Source organism: Ipomoea nil, unplaced genomic scaffold, assembly GCF_001879475.1.
Source record: "Ipomoea nil cultivar Tokyo-kokei standard unplaced genomic scaffold, Asagao_1.1 scaffold3043, whole genome shotgun sequence".
Classification (NCBI taxonomy): domain Eukaryota; kingdom Viridiplantae; phylum Streptophyta; class Magnoliopsida; order Solanales; family Convolvulaceae; genus Ipomoea; species Ipomoea nil.
Window position 1 is genome coordinate 1,638,664 of NW_017619471.1, and position 14,497 is coordinate 1,653,160.

Sequence of the window (14,497 nt, forward strand, 5' to 3'; positions counted from 1 at the left end):
CTCAGCTACATGAATCAAAGGTGGCAGGTTTGATTGATCAAGATACCCAATCATGGGACCATGCTATTCTTAATGATATATTTGATCCGCATGATGTTAATCACATTCTTAGAGTCCCTGTTTGCCCATCTTATGAAGATACTTGGTATTGGTATAGGGAGCCAAATGGATCCTATTCTGTGAAGAGTGGGAACAGATGTATAGTGGGAGAAATATCAAACAACACTGGTTTTGTTAAATGGTCAGCACCTGTGGAAGTTAAATGTCCCCCCTAGATGGAAGACTTTTTATGGAGAGCAATCAGTGGTATTTTGCCTACCACTACCACCCTACTTGAAAAGAGAGTTGATGTGAATCCGTCTTGCCCTATGTGTGCTTGTTTTAATGAGGATGTCATGCACTCTTTAATTGAGTGTCAATATGCCCAGCGTGTTTGGAATGAGTCTTGTCTACCTATTTGTTGTGTGCATGGTGGATATTTTGCAGAGTGGTTTCAGAATGCTTTGTTTGTGTTAACGATGGATATTCTTATTCAAGTTATTGCAGTCTTATACCATTTATGGAGCGCAAGAAATTCTGCCGTATGGGAAGCATTTTTGTGGACGCCAAAGCGAACTTGGAGAGGTGCAGCCGCTACCGTGGCTGCACGGAACTCGGCCGGACAGCATGCGGCCAGTGCTCCACAACAGCAGCAGCAACATGCACCGCCGCATGGGTTACGCTACTACATCGACGCCGCATGGGATCCTGGTTCTGGTGCGTCAACTCATGGCGCGGTACTGCTCGACGAAGGAGGCGGCTTTGTGGCAGCGTTAAATGGGAGGCTCCCATTTTGTGAAAATGCGCTCATAGCTGAGGCGCTAGCCTGCAAGGAAGTTTTATCTTGGCTAAAGAACCGGCAAGTTACAGGTGTTACTCTTCACACGGATTGTTCGAGTCCACAAAGTTACATTAGCAAATTTTCAACTCAATCCACAGCATATGTTGGCGTGGTTATTCGCGATTGTAAGGCTATTATGGCGACTTTTAATTATTGTGTGTTACTTTCGATTCCTAGACGTTTAAATGTTATAACTCATTCTTTAGCTTCGAAGGTCTCGGACCAAAGTGGATCTATGTATTGGGACTCTGTCCTTCCTGACTTTATTCTCATACATATGCAGGAATAATACTTCGCTTATTGCTTTACAAATATATATATATATATATATATATATATATGATAGAATTTAATTCTTTTAAAGTTTTGAGAATTTAAATTTAAATTATATAATTATATTTATAATAGTATTTTCATTCTTTTAAACATAATATTATTCAGGTAATTTTAAATTTTTCAACATTTCTACAAATTTCACTTCTAAGTGGTTATACTTAACTTTTTTAATGACTTATTTATAATGATTGTCTTATTTATATACATTACACTTGTGAGACCGTCTCATGGGTCTCAATTCGTGAGATGTGTCCGATCTTTGATTAATGGGTCAAATCTTTGATAAATAGTTTAGATTTTTGACTTCATTAATCAAAGATCTGACCCGTCTCATAGATTGAGACCCGTGAGACGGTCTCACAAGTTTTTGCCTTATTTTTTAGGTTTGGTTTTGACAGAAAGTGAGAAGAAAATTTTTGCCTTACTTGAATTAGAAAAAAAATGCTTAATGCATGCAGCATGATCTTGGTTCGTTTTCCATCTATGCCTATACCAGACTCAGGTCGCCAAGTCTTAAATGAAAATCAATTGTTATATGATGAATTTTCATATGATTGTGTTGCTCTTAAAGAAGAACATGATAGTTTGGTTAAGCAACTTATTGATGAACAACATGTATACAATACTATACTTGGTGATGTTCAATCCGATGGAGGAGGATTGTTTTTTGTTTATGGTTATGGAGGAACAAGAAAAACTTTTGTATGGCGGACCTTGTTTGCAACTTTATGTTCTGAGCGTAACATTGTTCTCAATGTTGCTTCAAGTGGTATTGCTTCTCTTCTTATGCCAGGTGGTTGGACCGCACATTCTCGATTTTTAATTCCCATAGACGTAAATAAAGATTCATCCTGTAATATTTCTCAAGGTAGTGATCTTGCTGAGCTACTTATAATTTGGGATGAAGCGCCAACGATGCATAAGCATTTCTTCGAGGCATTGGATCGAACTATGATGGATATGTTAAGATTTGTGAATCCTTTGAGTTCAAGTATGACATTTGTGGGGAAAACAGTGGTTCTTGGTGGCGATTTTCAACAAATACTACATGTGATTCCCAAGGGAAGAAGACAAGACATTGTTGGGGCAAGTATAAACTCTTCATATCTTTGGAATAGTTGTAAAGTGTTAAGATTGACAAAGAATTTAAGATTACAAAGAGTGGGAAATGTTGATACCTTTGAAGAAATAGATCTTTTTACAAAATGGATTGCTACTGTAGGTGATGGTGAGACAGGTGCAACTAATGATGGTTTTGCAAATATAGAAATTTTGAAAGATAATTTATTACCGCCGAAGATGATCCAATTGCAACAATAGTTAATAGTATATTCCATATGTTTTCTTATGGTACTTGTGATTTGGAATATTTAAATGGCCGTATTATTTTAGCACCATCATTGGATGTACTTGATGAAATCAATGAGTGGCTTGAATTCAACTGAGGGTAGGACGTATTTCAGCTCTGATTTTGTTTTTCAATCGGATTTTAGTTCATACATTGGTCCAATTGCACACCCAGAGTTTTGGAATGGGTTAAAATGTTCAGGGATTCCAAATCATTATCTTGCTTTAAAACTAGGGTCTCCAATCATCAAATCGGAGATGTAAATATAAATCAAAATTCAAATACATGTGATACCGGGGCAATACCCCTGATTACATAAAAAGCATAAATAATAACCGCAAAACAAGAAATCTAAAACCAACATCGGCTTACTCAGATAAACTAAGCAAAATTAATTAAAATTATCTAAGCCCATCAGGTGCGCCATGTTGTGTCTCTTATACGCATTCCATGCACAACAAATTCCAAAGCATAACACTGAAGACAAAACCTGCATGCATGCAGATTCAAACCCTGGCTAAATGCCCAAAGCACACCCATTCTACCACTACACCACACTCAACCTTCGGAACATTTGCTCACAAGAGAATACATGAAGTGTAATAGTAAAATGTCTACAAACGGGAGGGAGAATTAATTAAAATCCTACGCCACCAAATAGTCTCAAACCCACGCCATATGGCTCACAATCAACCTCTCATCCCGTTTAGCCACGAAGTCCACCTTGCTCAAATCTTGTACTAGAAACATACTTAAACTATATTGCCAAGACATGGGTTAACCCACCATTACGTGGGTCAACCCGGTCTCAGCGCATACAATCCATGCATGTCCAGCGTGCATCTTCCTTCATCAACGACAATCAAGACGCGTTTAGCATCAAATCACCACCAAATCCGAAAGCTACCATATCCAGTCACTTCCCAAATCGGCAAAGACACGTTACCATCTGGAGACCACCTATGGTCAACGCCGGAGAGTCCCCTGAGCTCCACTGCCATCCACCGACAAGACACCGGCCGGCGACACGGATTCCGCCGGAAAAACTTCAAACTGCTGCGATCGACAAACAAAACCCACCCATGGCCAAAGAACACCCTTGCCGAAAACACCCATCCGCGGACGGAATCTACCCAAACTGACCGGAAAAATCATGGGACATCGGACAGATGAACGGGAGCACCCTAATCCATCTCCAATGCACTCTAACTCCAGCGCCAATTCAGATTAGAAAAATCCACAAAATAAGATGAAATAACAAACAGAACACACCGGACCTTTGCTCACCCCCATTGCAACCACCCTAACACAGACGGAACCACCCCAACATGGCCGGAAAAATCGAGGACCATCGGAAACTAGGAGCATCCACACATCTCCAATGCAGTCCATACTCCAGGCACCATTTCAGAGAAGCACCATCCACATACAGGGGTCAAAAAACAGAGAGGAACACGCCGGTAATATACCATTTGCCGGACAAAGCATAACCAGAAACATACCAGGTCTCCTCCGAGAGGAAAACGCACACCTCCGGTCTCCTCAGGCCATGGAGAACATCGTAGCAGTAACTTCTCGCCGGAAACACGTCAACGAGCTTTGCCCCTAACACACGTTAAATCGGAATAGGACGCCTGGACTGAGACCACCACTTGTAGCAGTCACCGTCTGAGGCGCCATCGGGGCTGGGGTAGCCATCACTTTCAATAAATCCACCAAAAAAGCAATATACTCCATCGCCGGAAATCCTTGGACCATCGCAAATATGTGTTGCGATTTGTCAAACACCATCGGTCAACGGCCATCTTTGTCGTTTACGAAGCAAACAGACGCAGGTCGACGATGAGCCTTGTGGTCTATGAACAATCCAAGCAGATACGGACAAAAAAGATGAAATCGCCGATTACGGACTGAATCCAGTAGCCAACCTCAATGAAAATCGAAGAAACCTTGCATAAGAAAATCGGATGAACTCACGTAGAATTGGCTCTCTAGATAGAAATCAAAGAGACTTCTCTCTAGAGAGAGAAACACTCTAGCCAACCCACTAGGGTCTCCAATCATGCTTTTACGGAACATTGATCATTCACTAGGTTGTGTAATGGCACACGATTGGTTATTAGTAAATTAGAGAATCATGTTATTGAAGCAAAAATTATGTCAGGAAATAATTTGGGTACTCAAGTTTTGATCCCAAGATTGACATTGACTCCATCAGATCCTCGGTTACCATTTAAGTTCTAAATGAGACAAAATCCCTCTAATGTTATCTTATGCAATGACAATAAATAAGAGTCAAGGTTAAAGTCTTTCGAATTTTGGATTACTTTTCAAGAAACCTGTTTTTGTACATGGATAACTGTATGTGGCTCTTTCTAGAGTTATCAACCCTAAGGGTCTTAAATTGTTAGTATTTTAGGCCAAAACAGAGAGTAGTTTCTTCAACGACAAATGTTATGTACAATGAAGTTTTTAACAATTTGTAAAATTTAGTGTTAATGTTTAGGCTTTTTGTAAAATTAATATTAACTATATTTATTTTTGTAATATATGAATTGCATCTATGTTTATGTTAACTTGTGTACTTTTGAATAAATAGTGTTATTATAATGTTGCCTGATATTAATCCCGTGCATCGCAATAAATGTTGTGTATCATGAAGTTTTTAAAATTTTGTAATTAGATTTGGTCAATTGTAGTGTTTATGCTTTTTGTAAATTTAGTAATGCATTCAATACAATATTTTTATTCCTATTTGGTATTAATTAATTATATGTTTTTCTAAAGATGTATATTAGCAATTTAATATTTAATTATAAAATAGTTTAATATTCATCCAGTGCATCGCACGGGTGGAATACTAGTAAGGTACAAAAGTTCCTAATCAAATACCACATTAATAAGTTTGCTGAGACTATTCTCTCAAATTAATTTCACTTTTGGTCCCATGTCTTTTGAGATCTTATTACTTTTGGTGCACAACTTTAAACGTTTTTCAATTTTGGTGCCTAACTTTGTTGTTATTATTATTATTATTATTATTATTATTATTATTATTATTATTATTATTATTATTATTATTATTTTCACTCGTGCGATGCACAACATGGATTTGTTGTAATATATTAAAAATATTTGGATATATATAATTATTTAAATTAGAACATGAAATATTATATAGTGTAATTGAAGATGTGATTTGAATCATTTATGTGTTTTGATGTTATCATTGCTTGAATTTGAGCAAATAATTGTTCAAATTAATAGCTAATGTGTAGATGTACGCATGCGGTGCTGTAACTTTGGAGATTTTATTTATCATTGTTTAGTATTTTTTTTATAAATTAGACAAATGTGCTCGTTCTCTAGCAATTCAGTTATAGGAATGAATTGATATCTTAATTCATTTGTATATATGGAAGATATATTTTTTTTTTGTCTAGATATATAGCAATTTTGTCATTTAAAAAAAAAAAACATAATATCAACGATTGTATTTACACATTATTGAAACCTCTTTGTAGACGACATTGGTAGTGGCAACAGAATCGTCTCCATCCTCGTCTAGAGCTAACACCTTCAGTCCATCAGGACGGGTTACTCGGGTGAAAATATATAATGGTAGAATATCACTCAATTAGTGATCCTTTTATATTTTCAGTCAATTAATAATATTAGATTCATTTTTAGCCAATTATTCTTTTTTATTTTTAGTTAATTAGCTAGAATATCAAATACAGTGATATTTTTATCTAATTTTTGTTACATTTTTAATTGATGATGTAGATATTATTATTGAAATATTTTCGTTCCATTTTTAATTTACCTTTACTATTGTTTAAAATATGCATTTACTATTGATAATGTAGAATATTATTATTGAAACATTTTAGTCTAATTTTTAATTACTATTCCATTTTTAATTATAATACAATGATCTGACCATTTCTTTATATTTTTTATTTTAGTCAATTATGGATCATTAATATCCATTTCCTTTTATATTTCCAGTCAATTAGTAATATTACATTCATTTTCAACCAATTATTCTTTTTTATTTTTAGTCAGTTAGTCAATTAGAATATAGTTGCAGTGATATTTTTACCTAATTTTCATTCTATTTTTATTTGATAATGTAGAATATTATTATTCAAATATTTCTGTTTCATTTTTGGAGGTGATTAGTAGTTTGGGTGTCCCCCTTTCCTTGTAATAAAAAAAAAAATCCGTTTCATTTTTAATTTTCTTTCCATTTTTAATTTACCTTTACTATTTTTTAAAATATGCTTTTACTATTGATGATGTAGAATATTATTATTGAAATATTTTCTTTCTATTTTTAATTTTCCTTTACTTGATGATGTAGAATATTATTATTCAAATATTTTTCGTTCCATGGTTTGAAATTGTTGAAAGATTTATGATATAATTGTGATTTGATTTATTCTACTCTGTAATATAATTGTGAAAAATTAAAATGCAATAATTTGACCATTTCCTTTTCTATTTTAGTCAAGTATGGATCACTTTTTTATTTTCAGTCAATTATTAATTTTATTTCCTTTTTTTCCAATTAACCTAATTTACATTCTTTTTTCCATTTTTAATTTTCATATCATTTATTAATATTCATTTCATTTTCCAATTTATATAATTCTCGTTCCATTTTTAATTGATGATGTAGAATATTATTGTGACATATTTATATTCCTTTTTTTTAGCTTATGTTCCTTTTTAATTTACTTTTACTATTTACTATTGTTTGGGAAGAAGTGTTTGGGCAAGAATAAAAGAAGGAATTTGTTTTTAATAATAAGTATTTATAGATTATTAGCATAATTATCATAATAATTATTAGTCAATTATACTAAAGGTGCGATTGGAGACCCGAAAAATGATTCCATAAATCATTTTCTGGGTGTTCAGTGTTTGGCTTGAGAAGGGAATTTTCTAGAAAATTACTTCCCCCCCCCCCCCCCCCCCCCCCCCTTTTTTTTTGGAGGAAGTCATTTTCCGTTTGCAGCAGTGGATCAGCCAATCACCCACTGCCGCCCACCATCACTGAATACAGCCAAAACTTATGTTGTATGGAATTTAAAATTAACGTTGTTATATTATAAACAAAACAATAAAATGTTTTTTTTTTTAATATATATAACAATTAAAATGTTCAAGTATACAATTTTACTCATTTTCTTGTTCATTTTCTGAAAAAATGAACGAAATACACAAAGACATTTACCAATTAATAGATTTTAATTAATTTTCATTGGACGTTTACTTACTGACGGTAAATATGTTACCGGTAATAATAATATTAGAATAACGAATTGTAACAATAGTTGTATTGCCTAAGTGTCTTAGTATAGAAAATACAGTGTGTCCTTTTGCTAGCTGAGGAGAGCCCCATTTATACTAAAGTCCTAACGGTAATAACATGGGACATAAATGGGGAGCCTAAGCTTTTAATTCATTCACATCAATGGTGGCTTCAATGGTGACTTTAATGGCAGTAAAGGAGGCACCTGTTGGAATTCTGTCCGTTGAGGTTCTGCCCGTTGGTTTCCATGCGGTGTCGGGTCGGACACTTGTGATCAGCGCCTCAGCCACAGGCCGAGGTGTAAAAAAAAAAAAAGAAAAAAAAAAGGGTTGAGGCAACGCCTCGGCCAAATGGCTGAGGCGACGCCTCAGCCACAAGCCGAGGTGCGGCACCTCGGCCGGCTGACTCTTCGGCCGCAAAAAAGAAAAAAAAAATGGGGCAGACATGTATATATATGCATATATATTAATACATAAAAAAAAATCGTAACGATAAAATAAGTAATGACAGCGGAGACTTACAGAGCGGTGGCAGAAGTTGATGAAGAGGTGCTCTCAAACTGCTCAGAGGCAAGGGTTTATATTGGAGAGGAGTCTGCGATAAAAAAGTTAAGTGAATATCTTTAGAAGCAAGAAAGGATTTAGAAAGCACAAATCAGGGATTTGGAAAATAAAATCACATATCCTAAATAAATCAGGATTCTACACAAGATCAAGATAAGATTCAGCTTTACTCCCAAGTCAACTCAAACACATCCGTTGACTAGGAGTAGGGGAGACTGGTGACAGGATAATAGGGCTGGAACCCGACTCGGATCACAATTGGGCATCCGACCCGGCACCACATGGAAACCAACGGGCAGAATCTCAACGGACAGAATACCAACAGGTGCCTCCTTTACTGTCATTGAAGTCACCATTGAAGCCACCATTGATGAGAATGAATTAAAAGCTTAGGCTCCCCATTTATGTCCCATGTTTTTACCGTTAGGACTTTAGTATAAATGGGGCTCTCCTCAACTAGCAAAGGACAATTTTCTATACTAAGACACTCAGGCAATACAACTATTGTTGCAATTCGTTATTCTAATATTATTATTACCGGTAACATATTTACCGTCACTTACCAAATAAGCTTTACTACAAAAATTTGGGAGGAAAAATGGAATAGGAGAATTTTGTTTATATATATATATATATATTCATGAATTTCACATTAAGTCATTTAAAGGACAGTGAGACACAATAATAATATAACCATAATTAAATGTTCTTCTATATTCTGCTACATTAAAAGGAATGTTATATGTGTGTTGCACGGAATATTCTATATTCTTCAAGGATTTTTATTACCATCATTAATTATTACATAGTCTACATTAAATAATTTGACCAATAAAATTAGTTTGGGCGGAAAAATGATAGAAGGAGGATTTTACTTTTAATTATATATATATATATATATATATATATATATATATATATATATATATATATATATATATATATATATATAGATTATTTTTATCAATTTTCCTCCTTTCGGCCAAATTGACGGTGAAATGTGGTCGAATTTTATATTTAGTGGAAAAATCCTCCTCGCAAAGAAATATCTTCAATATCTAAACAAAAGAAAAATCATATTAAGAGAAAAAGAAGGGTTTATCAATCGTCGACGATATAAATCCGATAGATCTTTGTTTAGTTTCTGCCCGTCTTCCCCATTATTTTCATCGATCAAACGCCCACATATATGATTTTACAGTGATTTTGTTTAGATATTGAAGATGTTTCATTGGGATGACTATTTTACTCCTAAAAATATAAAATTCAACAACATTTCACCGTCAATTTTTGCCGAAAAGATCAAAACTAATAAAAATAATAAAGTTAGGCATCAAAAATTAAAAAAGAGTAAATACCCAAAATGGTCCCTCAACTATAGCTATATTCACAAATTGGTCCTCGACTTTCAATTTCAACCTATTAAGTCCTTAACTTTGCAATTTTAACACAATTTGGTCCCCTATCTATTTGACCGTTTGCTAACTGTGATTTTTGAGGATATATATGTAATTTCATAGTCCATCATCGGTTTTTTAAGGTTCCAGTTGCATTTCCAGACCGCACTGTTACATTTGAATCCACTGCCGAAAGCAATCTACCCTATCCGGTCGCCTTTCTTCATCCTCCCTTTTGGATTCAATGTAGTTGAGTTCGTACCAGAGCGAAGAAGATGACGTGTTTCCGAACCGGTGCAACGTCATCCTGGAGGCCTCCACGTGCTCCGACGAGAGCTGCAGGTTATTCTGGAGATCGTCGATGACGGCGCGGCCGCCGACGTTGATGCAGAAGTGTTCGAAGGTCTATTTGAGGTCAGGAATGTAGGGTTTCCATATGGGATTGAAGATTTTCCGGTTGATTCGGGTGAAGAGGAAGAGGAGGTGCTCCAACACCAAGAAAACGAGCGAGCCGATTGTGGTTATGTTGGATTTGAGGGCTTCGCTGGCGGTATTTTGAGAGGTTGATTCTGACTTTCCCTTGCGGATCTTCCTGCTCGTAAACGCAGCGGTAGGCTTTGTCGTCGGCGCCCTTGTGCGTGTGGACCACGTACATGAGTTGGTATTTGGCCCGACCCGAATCGCGCTTCTTGTTGGACACGAGAATCGCGGCGCCACCCATTTTGAAGTGGCAATTAGGGAGGAGCATAGCTCTTTCTGATCCTTTGTAATAGTTGCGCGTAATAATCTCTGTGCTAACCACCAGGGCATTAGAGTTGGGGTGCACGTACAGGAGGTCACGTGCGAGATCGATCGAGATCAGGTCGGCGCTGCACCCCATGCCGGAGAGATTATAGCTTTTGATAGATAGATTGCCGAAGTCCCTGAAGCGGCTCTTCGAGAAAGCTGTGACTCCAAGCGATGTAGGAAAGCTGAACCGGCTCGTGATCCCCAAGCAGTAAGCGGAGAAGCACTTGCCCCTCCGAAACGGCGCTGTCACCTCCAAGAGCGTTCTCTAAGCTGAACCGGCTCGTGATCCCCAAGCAGCAGGCGGAGAAGCACTTCCCCCTCCGAAACAACACTGTCACCTACAAAAGCGTTCTCTTGAGCTTTGCACGTGAAATTACATATATATCCTCAAAGAATACGGTCAACAAACGATCAAATAGATGGAGGACCAAATCGTGTCAAAATTGCAAAGTTAAGGACTTAATTAGTTGAAATTGAAAGTCGATGACCAATTTGTGAATTTAGCTATAGTCGATGAACCATTTTGGGTATTTACTCATAAAAAAAATTAAAATTATACACCAAAAGTGATAGAATCTCAAAAGTTGGGCCAAAAGTGAAATTAATTTCCTTTCTCTCTCTCTCGACTTGTTCTTAACCTGGACCATCAATTCTTCAAAAGCAATGATTGATTATGGCTAACAATTGATAGACGGTAATTTAATACGTGCACCAGGGCGCGCATTGCATTTTGCGCCCTGATGCAAAACGACGTCGTTTACATAATTGTATAAAAAAATACACATAATTATATAGACAAATATACATAATTGTATAAACAAACGCACATAACTGTATAAAAAATACACATAATTGTATGAACAAATACACATAATGATATAAACAAATACACATAATCACGTCAACTCCCTTCCGCGCCTCCCAAAACGACGTCGTTTTGGAAGGCGCAGGTGCACATTGCTGCGCGCGCCATGGTGCAGCGTATAACGATTGATTGCTAGAGTGACGAGTGACATTTCCAACCAATTGGTTGTTGAGAAAAAAAATGAAAAATGCCCCCATATCCCTGCCCAATAGAGCATCTGGGAGGATGTAAAGTACAAGTTATTATTTAAATAATAATAATAATAATTGGTGGCTATAATGTTTGAAACCCTTCTAGATTTAAGAACGCAAAATGTTCATCGCTTTCTTTTGGATCTAGAAAAAGTAACTATTATATCATTATTTTTTCTAAATTTGAAGAAGGCAATGTGGTCATTACCTTCTTTTAGATTTGCGGCATCACATTTTTAAGATTTGGAGAATGCAATGGTCATTGCCGCTTCTGGATTGAAAGTAGTGATGATTATTGTCACATCTTTTAGATCTAAAGAAGGCGATGGTGTTGCTTCTGAGGGTTGCCTCATTTGAATTTGAAGAAGGTAACATTCGACACCTCTTCTTTTGGATCTAAAGAAGGCGATGGTTGTTGCTTTATGATGCGGAATTTAGAGATTAAAACACAAAATTGATGGTTAATTACATATCAGAAGGTTTTCTATCTACAAAATGTGGATTTTTATTACATATTTTTAATGTTCACAAATAGAGAAATTGAAGATGGGCTTAAAAATGTATAAACTACATAGACAAGAAAAACATGAATGAAATACACAGCTTTAACGGAACATGTGATTGTTAAAGGCAATTGGATCAAAACAGTTTGAATCAGAGTAAGTGGTTTCTCCGATAAGGTTGAAATTGGAGCTAAAGTTGCTTATGCTTAGCACGTTGTTTGGCTCCTCCTGCTGCTGAGAAGTCTGAAGCCCATTTTCCACTGCAAATCTGCTATTCATTATCTGTGTTTTCACCATTGCAAGCTCCGCTTGAAGAGATACCACCTGTACAACAAACAAACCAACATCCATGGATCTTTTCTTTCTCATTGATGCTCATTCCGTCACATTTTAACGTCTTACTTTTTTAATCTATCTCAAAATAGTGTTATCTTTTTCAAAATTTAACATAACTATCATTTTATTACAATTAGTCATGTCCACGGTTCGGTTTCAGTTCTGAACCTACGGTTCCCGGTTCCGAAATCGGCTGAACTAGAATCCGAACCTTCCACTTCCGGTTTCTGTTTGAAATGGATTTTTTTTTTAATAAAAAAAAGTTTATTTTTTATTTTTAAAATCGTCCAAATTGAACAATTAATTACTTTTTACAAAATGATTTTTTTTTTCTAAAATGGTTGTATGAAATATTTAAACTTCAAAGTTGAACTAAAAAATAAAAATAATTGTTATACTTAAACTTTAAATTGTTATTTAACATTTTAACTTTAATTAAATAATAGTTAAACTTTAACTAAATAATTTTTATTTCAAAATTAATTAAATAATAGTTTTTTAAAAAATTATCTTTTTTTTTTCATTTGGAACCAGAACCAGAACCGACTTTACGGTTTCCGTTCCAATCTAGTTCCAACCGTATACAGTTTGGTTCGAACTGTCCAATTTGAACCGAACCGTGGTCATACTTATTCTACATTTCTAAATTTACCGTTTTGACTTTTTAAAATTTCTAGACTAATGAGGTAAGTACAATTGTACTTTGTACAAATGACACTTACTTTTGAGGGGCAAAATTAGAAAGTTTGTACTCCATAACATTTATTCCGTTGCATTAAAAATCGTGCAAAAAGCAAATACTTATTTTAGTCATTTGATTATAGTAATTTTGTTGATTTAGTCCTAAATGACTTTTTGTGCTTAATTGAGTCTGGACTTCTATGATTTTATCTAATTGAATCCCTTGTTAGGATATATAACTTGGTAATTTTCTCTCGATTAATACCCAATTTAGTTCTTGACTATAGTGCCTTTACCCAATTTCGTCATCAACTATAGTGGTTTTAACCAATTTAATTATCTACGTACTATACTGGTGTTTCTTGATTTAATCCTTGATTTTAACCGCCAACAACAGATGCAGAGGGCTCAATTAGGTAAAACTATCGAACTCCAAAACCCAATTAAGCACAAAAAGTCATTTAAGACTAAATCGAGAAAATTACTATAGTCAAAGGACTAAATTGGGAATTAACTCGCTCATATGTTTATGAAAACGAGAGATAAATTGAACCTGTTGCTTCAGTGCGAGAAGTGTTGACACGCAACCGTAAACTGGGTTGGAGAGCCTTGCCTGAGCCTCGTAGCATAAGGTAATGGCGGCGCAGCGGCGGAGATTGGCAGGGATGCATAGGAGAATCTTGGAGGCGTTACTAGTGCCGAACACCTTGTGGATGGCGGCGAAGCGAGTAACCCCTTGATCGGAGTCGAAGTAGGGGGCGAAGATGCAGCTAGGGATGCATTTCCTCCTTAGGAATTTGCATGCACCACAAGGGGCTTGTACGGCAACAGCTCCGGCAGTCTCTGAGTAGGTATCCATGTTAAGTACACTTGAGTTGATTGATGGGAATTGTATCGTATAATGAATATGGAAATTAATAGAGAAAGATTGAATAAATTAAAGTGCTTATATAAACAAAGAAATACAAACTTCAAGTATAAATAAGAGAAAAAATGTTTACTCAAAAAAAAAAAAAAGAGAAAAAATGTATTTTTAAAAAACAAAAAAGAAAAAGGAGAAGGGCATGTAAGTCCCGTGAAGGGATTGGCAAAGTGAGAGACGTATAAGGTTACTGAAGAAGAAGAGAAAATGTATAGTAATATGTACTATTGCATAAAATTTAATATGGTTTGGTCAATTGGTGTTGGAATACTATTTCATTTTGATTTTGGAGTAGTGTAATGATGATGTTATTGCCGCTAGTACATATTGCATTATATCAACCCAAACTCTACCAAATGTATATCT

The 14,497-nt window shown here is 35.6% G+C and overlaps 1 protein-coding gene and 1 pseudogene across 1 annotated transcript; both read right to left on the reverse strand.

Moving 5' to 3' along the window:
- Window positions 1–3,227: 3,227 nt before the first annotated feature.
- On the reverse strand, window positions 3,228–11,362 carry LOC109163793 (annotated as a pseudogene).
- A 535-nt stretch (window positions 11,363–11,897) lies between these two features.
- On the reverse strand, window positions 11,898–14,068 carry LOC109163794 (LOB domain-containing protein 20-like). The gene is made up of 2 exons (XM_019312498.1): window positions 13,763–14,068; window positions 11,898–12,516 (listed from the first exon to the last, which is right to left on the reverse strand). Exons 1-2 carry the CDS (start codon window positions 14,066–14,068, stop codon window positions 12,295–12,297), a joined length of 528 nt encoding a protein of 175 aa, XP_019168043.1. The 3' UTR covers window positions 11,898–12,294.
- Window positions 14,069–14,497: the final 429 nt, after the last annotated feature.